The sequence below is a fragment of the Microtus ochrogaster genome, unplaced genomic scaffold (assembly GCF_000317375.1).
Source record: "Microtus ochrogaster isolate Prairie Vole_2 unplaced genomic scaffold, MicOch1.0 UNK61, whole genome shotgun sequence".
Taxonomy (NCBI): Eukaryota; Metazoa; Chordata; class Mammalia; order Rodentia; family Cricetidae; genus Microtus; species Microtus ochrogaster.
In genome coordinates, this window is record NW_004949159.1 from 715,369 (window position 1) to 725,067 (window position 9,699).

Here is a 9,699-nt window from a genome sequence, read left to right on the forward strand (position 1 = left end):
AGCCTGAACCCTTTCAGGTAACTTTCTAATACCCTTGGATATGGAGTCAATTTTGTCTGTCATAGTATCCACTTGTTCAGATAACCTCTGATTTTCAATAATTTTAATCCTCTCAATTAGTTGTTCATTATTAGTTTGTAAAGATTCTATCGTTCTTAGGAGTGCCATATTCTTCCTTAATGATAGAATATGGAAAAGAAAACTGAAACCTAGTAACAAGCAAATTAAGGTATCCCCATAATCACATAAACCTTGTATGATGTAATCCATTGTATTAGTAAATATAAATTTACTAATCCATTGTATTAGTGAAAACAAAGCAGTAAAATTTGCATTAGAAACGAAAACTGCCATATTACCTATTATCCAGCAGGTGGCGCTGTTGCTGAGTCGCGATGAAAACGGGGTCCTGTTTCAGTGCCTTAGTAGATGTTAAAAACTGGAAGATGCAAGTTTCTCAACAAAGTAAATGTAATTAAATCAATTCCAGAGACTGAACCAGAAACCCAGAATCCAGGGGTAGAGAAGAGTAATCTGGAAGCTGCTTATGCCTCCACGTGACAGAGTCACCATGAGGGGTTGCAGCTTTCAGCAACTGGCAACCGCGTGCTCTGGTTTGCACCACTTAAGAGCTGTGCTTGCAAGGGAGATTTAGAAACGACTCAGAAAAGAGCAAACCACGCGGGCAGAGACTACGCAGGCCTGTGGAGTTTAAATCCACATGGGGAGGCAGACAATAGGGTGCGTGGGGACTGGAAGCCAATCTGAGGTGTCTAAAGGGAAAATATAAAGAACTGCAGCAAGAACAGCCAGTGTGTTATGACTTATATTAAGCTGCTGGCTCCACACACAAGACACAGGCCACAAGGCCCCTATAGCCAGGTACAGGCCGCGGCTCGCGCCAAGCTGAACTCGTGGCCGGCAGCCAAGTGGGGGGGGTGAAGGAGAGGTCCTAAAACCAACCAAACGTTGGGCACCAATTGAAGGCATAAGTCACAAACAATGCCACACCAGTTTGGAATTATGATTACTAGGGTGATATTTATTTAAAAGGGAAAAAACTTACAGATCTCCGTCTCAGACAACAGCCCTCTGCGCAACCAGGAAGGGAGTCTAGTCACTGGCGGAGCAGGAAGTGAAGAGAGAGAGGAGAGGGAAGTGGCCACTTTTTTAAAGGGAGAGAGACCACGCCCCAGTAGGCTGGTATCTCAGCGGCTATAGGCTGGAGGAGCGGAAGGACCTCCCACAACAGAGGTCCCACTACAGTTTCATTTTACAAATAATGGAAGGGAGACCTGGACAACTATGTCACTACTATAGAACTAAGTAAATGGTGGAAATCAGTTGTAATCTCAGATTGATTATTTCTGTGTTGATATGAAAGATTTTTCTATCATACATACTGATGCTCCGTGTATATCATGTATACATGCTCATGTATGTCATATGCTCATATATATATGAGCACCAAATGACAGTATTTGGCTGTGTATTGCAGTGAAATGCAATTTGAATATGGAGCTTTTCTAGTAAAATATTTGTGAAGAAAGATTCTCTTATAAGTGTTAATATCCCAATTTAAGCTCCAAATTCAACTGAAATAGGGAAGAAATCCTGTGCCTTAACTTATACTAAGAATATAGATGTTAATTCAGTCATCAATAACAAAAAAATTCATTTGTTGCCTCCCTGTCTTATCTTCCTTTTACCTTCTTTCATTCCTTGTGTCCTCACACCCTTGATGAAAACTATAGATTGTCAGACACTCTCAACATTATCCAGTGTCTTTAAAAATAGCTAAAAATTACTAGTTTTGTGTAAAGTGATTAAGGCATGATCTTTAAACAGCCTCAAGTATACTGGTTCAGAGTTTGCTCCAAGTGCCTCCCTCTCTTCTTGGTAGCTATTAATGGAGTAATTGAAAAGCAATAGAGTAGTTACAGTGTTGTCTGACCCTATGTGACTTCTGCAAAGGTCATGATGTTGTATGAGTCTTAATATTTGGCAGTGAAGATATAGATTAAATGCTAGGGTTAGCATTATTAAATGAATTTTAACAACCACTTGTATAGGATGTACTTATATAGGTCATTTCCTATAGAATAAAAATAGAGGTGTGTAAATTCTAATTGTGTAAATAGTCATAGATATTTTCTATTATACTTAGATTAAATGAAAGAATGAATGGCTTAGAATATCCCAAAATATAATAAATTATAGCAACATAAAGAGAAGAATCATCTACCTGTCTGTTTCTTTGATGGCTATATCAGTAAATTGATTTCCCAAAGTAAGAATAAGAGAGTACAAATGAGCTGTCCTTAACCCCACAGAAGCAAGGGATCACCAGTGAGGAATTGCCCTCAGCCATGTACGTTTTGTTTTTGACAAACTGAAGTCTTGTTTGACCTTTGTCATCAGTTACCATGCCATCCAGGCACAGCTGCTGTTGTCTGGAGATGTGAGCCCTGGGAAACACTTGAAATAACTGCTGTCTCTTGCTCAGTGTGGACTGAACGTGAAGAAGACAGGTGGTATAGGAACTATTGTATTTACAAATAAACAAAAAGAGAATACCACTATATCATGATTTACTGTTGCTTCTTTGTTCTCTGCTTAGATTGGTTTAGTTTTTTTCCTTTTTTGCCAGTTTGCCAGTTTGAATCAATCAACTCGATTGAGTCACAGCTTGGAACATAGAATTCCTTAACACATTTGAAGCATGAAACTATTTGATAAACCATATCAATGGATGATAAACCAATCTGTGTGAGATATATGGCTAAGATTCATATTTATTACCTAGTTTATTTCTCACAACAAATTAGTGGCAAGGACAAAACTAATATTTTATTTTAGAAATGAAAACTAAATCCTGTGTTAAAGGGCAAGAAACTTAAGCATCCCTAAGCCTGTGACCCTACAGAAGATTTGTATTTGAAAACTTATGAGAATTCTTGGATTAATTTTTGTTTCATTTTAGTTTCACTGCAAAAGTAATCACTCTCAAGTGATAATTAAAAAGAAATCACAAGGCTAGCTTTGGGGTCGGGGGTCTCTGCAGCTAAGAGGACCTTGCAGAAGACCTGAGGTTTTTTCTCCCAGCACCCACATTGGGTGGTTCACAACAGCCTATAACTCTAGCTCCAGGGGATCTGCTACCTGCTTTTGGCCTGGGGGGAGTGGACAGAACCTCCCTCACATACACATAATTTTAAAAATTATTTTTAAAAGACAATCATCAATGCAATCATTACAATTTTCCCCAATTTTATTGATCAAAGCATACCCTATAAATATTCACACCCTGTAGGAAAATAAAATATTAATAAGTTTAATTTTATTTTAATCATAGATTGAAAAGTATGGATTCCCTTCTGACCTTGCCTTTTCACCTCGAGAAAGCATCCAGCTATATGACACTATGCTTCAGGTCTGGAAGAGTTGGCCCCGGGCCCAGGTAAAGAATCTTCATGGAATTCATGCTCTTATGGTAGAGCCCTCATTGCTCTTCAGAAACACAGGGTCATCATTTCTACCACTTACATTTGGTGATTTTAAGTGATTAGCCAATTATCTTATACCTTCTCAATTAAATGGACTAGAAATGGTGTTTTATGTTAATTCCTGAAAATGTGTCTTCTTTCTCCTTCCCAAACAGTGTGGTATCTGGGTCTCCTTTCCTCTCTGGTTTTCTAGTCCTCAGATCCTTTTTTTCTCACATTGTTCTCTGTGTTCTGAGTGCTGGTTGCTTTCGCTGGAAGCCTTTTTGCTCTGTCTTTTTGCCTTTGAAGACTTCGTACATAGTTCTATATACCAGAAGGAATGGGTAGGTAAAAGAATCCCAGTTGCTTGTAGCCCAAGGGATCATAAAACGGTCAATGAAAAATGTAATTGAGAAACGCCTTTAGGTTTTCTGGCATTATTTTTATAGAATTCTGTGGTCTTTCTTTTCCAGAACCTCTGTCCAGAGAACTTCACTCATTTAAAGAACAAAATAGTCATTAAAAGGTTGGATGCTAGGAAATACGAGAAGAGCTTAAAGGAAGAATTTACAAACTGGATTAAAAATGGGAATGAGGAGCAGGTAATTTCACGCATTTTGGGCAAAGCCCTGTTTTGTTTTCCTGAGTTGTGTCGCTCAAGCAACAATACCATGTCTCTCCCTTGTAGTTTTCAATGTTTATTTATACGTTTAAGTTTGACTTGATATGTAGTGGTTCTGAGGGAAAAAAAAAGAAATAGGACTTTTTTTTCTCTCTTCTCTAGAGTGCCCTAAAACTTGGCAAGAGACTATGGGTTCTTCATGAATTTGATGGCAGATGCAAGACAATATAGGGCTCGTGTTTGGGATTATTATTGATGGTTTTAGCAACATAGAGATGAGACTCAAGTACCTGAAACACATTTTTACTTTTCTTCCATTTTTAGTTTTGGAGTTTTATTCTCTCTAAAAATCATTGTTTGAGAATTTCATGTACATGTGTATAATGTTTTCAAATCCACTCCCCAGCTCTCCCTCCAAGTCCTCCCATAGTCCTCCTACCTCTTCCCTTTCAACTTTCAGTGTTCCTTCTTAAACTCAATGCTTTCAGTGTGTGAGTGTGCATGGAGGGCGTCCACTGGAACGTGGGGAGCCTATCAGCATGCATGAAGAACACCGAGTGTCTTCTCCCACAGCAACCATCTTTGGCAGTAGCTTCTCAGCTACGGCGAGACTGTGAGCCCCTCCTCAGTTATGCTGAAATTACTTTTGGAATGCTCTTATGAGCTTTTTGGTAGATATCCATATTGCTGTGAGCTCATGTTTTCCATGTCCCTGTCATGTCCAGAGACACTAGTTTGCAGTCTTCCTTGGAGTTTTATTCTTCACGATTTTTATTTTAAGTTTTAAGAACTATTCAAGTACTAAAATCTTACCCTGTAACTATATGCTGACACATTTATTTTGTAAGCTTATAGTCTTATTTTATCACCAAAAATAGAGATTTACAATTTTTTTAAGAATAGCATACATGATATTTTTTTCATGTGATCCTCTCCCTACCTTATACCTTGGTTTGTTCTTTCTTTTATTTGTAAACATGCTATAACTAGATTACATTTCCCTGTGCTTATCTGGTCCTTCAAAACCTCTTAGTCAGGTTGGCTGTGCTTGCCTCTGCTGCATGGAGGGGGCTCCTTTCTCCTGCTACAGTGGAAACAGCACCACTAACTGAGAAATCCTTTTCCTCCTGCCAGATTTGTGTTGTCGCTAACAATTGCAGGGTGGTGTACAAACATCAGAAGTTTGTTATTAAGTCTGTGGTTTGTGTGTGTCCTTATTATGGCTCAACACACTCCTGTCATCTATTCTCCTGGGATTAGTTTGAAGAACAACAACAAAAACAAAGATTAAACAACAATGAAAAGAGTTTAGTCTGAGTAGCCATTCCTCTCTTTGCTATGCACATTTTAATACAAACGCTTTCTGTTCACTGTCACAGGCCAGAATGGTGCTGCAGAAACTGAGTCCCGATTTCCATGACTACTCAGGACGGATGCTGGACTTCTTTCCGCATCTTGTTGAGAAGCTCAGGGAAATGGAGAAGTTGCCTGCGCTCTTCTTTCTGTAAGCCATTTAAACTTGGGCTCCTTCCTTTAATGTGGAGGAAATTATATACATGTCACTGCTATGGTCTAGTATTTATTACTACATGGGGTGCTTATTTATTTGTCAAAATCGTATGACTTATTTAAAATCACAAAATTTTCTTTTTCTACTTTTTGTTGTTCTGGCTCTCTTTGTTTGTTTGAAACAGGATCTTGGTATGTGTCAAGGTCTGCTTTCCTGCTTCAGCCTCCCAACTGCTTCAAGTATAGACATGCATTTACCATTATGCCCAGTTTTAGCTAAATTCTTAAAAATATTTTTAGTGTTCTTGTTGGGGGAAATGCCTGCTTTTTCATCCCGGGCACCTGGCTAGCTTAGCCCCAAAATAACCACAGAGAAACTGTATTGATTAAATTACTGCTTGGCCCATTAGATCTCATTTCTTATTGGTTAATTCTTACATTTTAATTTAACCCATTTTTATTAATCTGTGTATTGCCATGGGGCAGTGGCTTAATGGGTAAAATTCCCAGCATCTGTCTGGTGAATCCATGATGGCTCTCTGACTCTGCTTTCTTTCTCCCAGAATTCAGTTCCGTCTTCCCTGGCTACCTAAGTTCTTCCCTACATGTCATGGCAGTTTCTTTATTCATTAACCAATGAAAGCACCACATAGACAAAAGGACCTCCCACATCAAGTTCTATTAATTTTTCTTCATTAAATGTGATACCTTATTTTTGTTTTTACTATAAACTATTTTTTTTTGTTTGTTATAGGTCTTACTAATAATTTTCAGTCTAGATCTTGGTTCTTCACAGAACCCATTGAACATAGCCATAGTTATAATATGCTGCAATATACATTGATAAAATATTTTGGTAATTTAATATAATTATAATGATAAATATGACCTAGAGCCAGTGATATCTTGTCAAAAATCATATATATATATATATATATATATATATATAATGTAATAACTTAAAATTGAACATGCTAGTTTAATGGATCTAATTCTAATAAAATGTCACCAAGAATAATTTAGTTATGTAACAATAAGAGAATACTTACTGGAGACAATTTCAAATTATTCTCAAGCTACAGAATCATCAAATAAATAAAACAATTGTATTATAAAGTTTAATACTTATGAACATGTACAGAAACATATAATAATGAATCTTGATTAGTGATAGAAACTCAGAAACAATGGTAGCAGGTGATTCAAGGTCCTATTTGATTATTTTTGGAGACTGCAGTAAAATTGCTCCTTTTGCCTTTGTATGTAGGACAAGAGAATACTCTTTTCTGTGCCATGAATAATTTATATAGCATTTTTGTTTTACTTCCAAGTACAGTCATGGATATTAGAAGCAAGAGCCATTTTCTATGTATATGTCTGAGAACTTAACTGCAGTCTTAAAATCAGAAAAGAATACTTTATCATTTATATATTCACATGCATATGAGGATATACAATTTTTCCTCTATCTTGTTGAAAGAATTAAATTGGTCAATAGGTGAAAAGCATACTCGGTGATTTAGAATAAAAGAATAAATAGTACTTGGCAAGGAAGCTTCATAAGGAAATGAAGACCCAAAGACATTATAAATGGACACTTCACCCTGGACTGAACAATGCACAAAGTTGTAATACTGTGACACAGTAAATGTTCGTGTGTCGTTGTAGGTAATGGAGGAGAAAATGCCTAAGAAGAAAAGGGTTGTACATATTTCTCTTGTTCTCAACTCCTTATCCTTAACAAAAGAAGGCCATTCTCCTTTTGGTATAAGGGTGGCATCTTCTGAACTGTGCATTCATCATCATCATCATTTATATCCCAGCAATGCTTGAGCATGCACGAGCGCTGTGTTTATGGTGGTTTTCCAGTTGTTTCTATCCTGAGCAGTCTTAGATGCTTGTGTTATTGTCATACCCAAGGTTCCACAGTCTTCCTTTATGTTGTCTATTCAGCATTTTTGGGGCTGTCTTCTTTGACTTATCCCTTGCACTCCTCAAAGCAGTGCTATCTTTGGGTACCTGCTATCATTCATTGTTATAACATGGTCGAAGTATCTCAGGTGCCATCATCTTGTAGTTTACTTCTTTTTGTAGATGGAGATGTTTCTTAATATCATCATTCACAGGCTATCTCTTTGTGTGACACCTAGAATTTTCCTGAGACATGCCAACACAAACACATCTAGTCACTGTTTTGAGGAGTATTTTATTGTCCAGATTTTGGGGTTTTAAGCAAGGCAGCTCAAGACAAGTGTCTCATATACTTGTAGTTTTGTTGTTATGTCTTTTGCTGACCAAACCTTTCCTAGAACCTGGAATGCATTCCTTGCTGTCTCTATCTGCCTCATGACATCTGAAATAGTTCCTTTCTCTGAACTGAGATTTTCTCCCAGATAGACAAATTTTACTGCTTGAGGTTCTGATTCTTTATTACAATGCTAAAATTCTTGCGCTCCCTTCCCATGTGTTGTATCTCAGGCTTCTCAATGTTTATTTTCATTGTAAGGTTTCACTTACTTTTACCACTCTACTTAGCATGGCCTGTAACTCATCTGGACTTTCAGCAAGTAGTGATGCATTGTTGGAAAAATGCAAGTTATTGATTCACACACCACCTATCTGCACACTTATCTCTTCATCTCCCAGGGCTTTTGCTATTAGTAATTCCAGGAATATATTGAAGAGTACTGGTGAGACTACGCATGCCTGCAACACTCCTATGATTGTCTTAAACCGATCACTTAATTCTCCATAGACTTTAACTGTTGAAAAGGTGTCTTTATAGTCATTTTCCAGTCAACAGTTTCCACACAGGTCTACAGAATGAGGTCAACAGGGCACATTAGAATGACATACCAATTGTTATAGATGACCTTAATGCAAAAGTGGGATCTGGAGAAAGGATGAACTATAGTGTCATGGGAACATATGGATTGGACATAGAAATGATAGAGGGGAATGACTGCTTGAGCTCTGCTGTGCAAATAATTTGTATGTATACAACACAAAATTCAATCAGTCCAAACCATCAAGATGCCGAATGTGGGAATCCCCTAACAAATGCACACACAGCCAATTTGACTACATTCTGGACAGCAAGAAACTTTTATCCAGCATCCAAAACAGCCGGTCATTTCCTAGTGCTGACTTTGGGTCAGATAACCAACTTATTATGGTCAACATTCAACTGAAACTTAGTAGAGGCTTGCCTGGCAAGACGAACAGGAAGATCAATTGTATACAACTGATGAGCCCAGCTGTATGGAGAGAGTATAAGAGAACTGCTCAACAAAAGATGAGGAAAATCATTAAATACCCCTTTACAAATGTAGAAAGCAAATGGGAGAACATCAAAAGAGCTATGCAGGAGGCTTCAAAGGAGATGATGGATCATGCAAAAAGGGCAGCACCAGTAGAATGACTTACTGCAGAGATAGATGCATGGAAGTCAAAAGAAGAGCGAAAAAGGATAGAGAGCTGTATACATAGAAGGTATATGCAAAGAGATCAAATAAACACATAATAAACACATCTTGACAGACAGATAACTTTCAGATATGCTCCTTAGATTCGAGTGATTAAAGATGGACAAGGTCATCTATTAACAGAACCAGGGGAAATAAAACAAAGATGGAGACTACACTTTGACACCCTATACAATGACCCTAAAGCTGTCAATGTAGATCACAATGAGAAAAATTTTGACAGCCACTCGAATACCAGAGTCAATGAGGAAATATTTAACATTGACAGGAGTGAAATAGAAGAAACTATTAAGAGAGCAAAATACAGAAAGGTCCAGGAGTGGACTGGATGACATCACGGTAGAGGAGTTGGCAGTGGCTACAATGGGCTTGCGGGCTGAGGCACTTCTCACACTCTTCAGAGAGATATGGGAACATGAAGTGATTCCCACAGCATGGAAGCACCGAGTCATAAGTCACATATACAAGAGGAAGGTCAACCCTCGTGGTCCTGAGTTCCTTGCTCCTGCTCCCTCTCCTTCTGCTCCTGATTTGGACCTTGAGATTTCTGTCCGGTGCTCCAATTTGGGTCTCTGTCTCCTTTCATCGCCTGATGAGG

The 9,699-nt window shown here is 38.0% G+C and overlaps 1 protein-coding gene across 1 annotated transcript in view; it reads left to right on the plus strand.

Moving 5' to 3' along the window:
• LOC101993403 (probable ATP-dependent RNA helicase DDX60) overlaps nucleotides 1–9,699 on the plus strand; it is a 90,451-nt gene that overhangs the window by 46,187 nt on the left and 34,565 nt on the right. Inside the window, exons 22-24 of the mRNA XM_013354693.1 lie at nucleotides 3,356–3,460; nucleotides 3,959–4,087; nucleotides 5,487–5,611. Of these exons, the coding sequence (XP_013210147.1) occupies nucleotides 3,356–3,460; nucleotides 3,959–4,087; nucleotides 5,487–5,611 (359 nt within the window). The remainder of the gene's footprint in view (nucleotides 1–3,355; nucleotides 3,461–3,958; nucleotides 4,088–5,486; nucleotides 5,612–9,699) is intronic.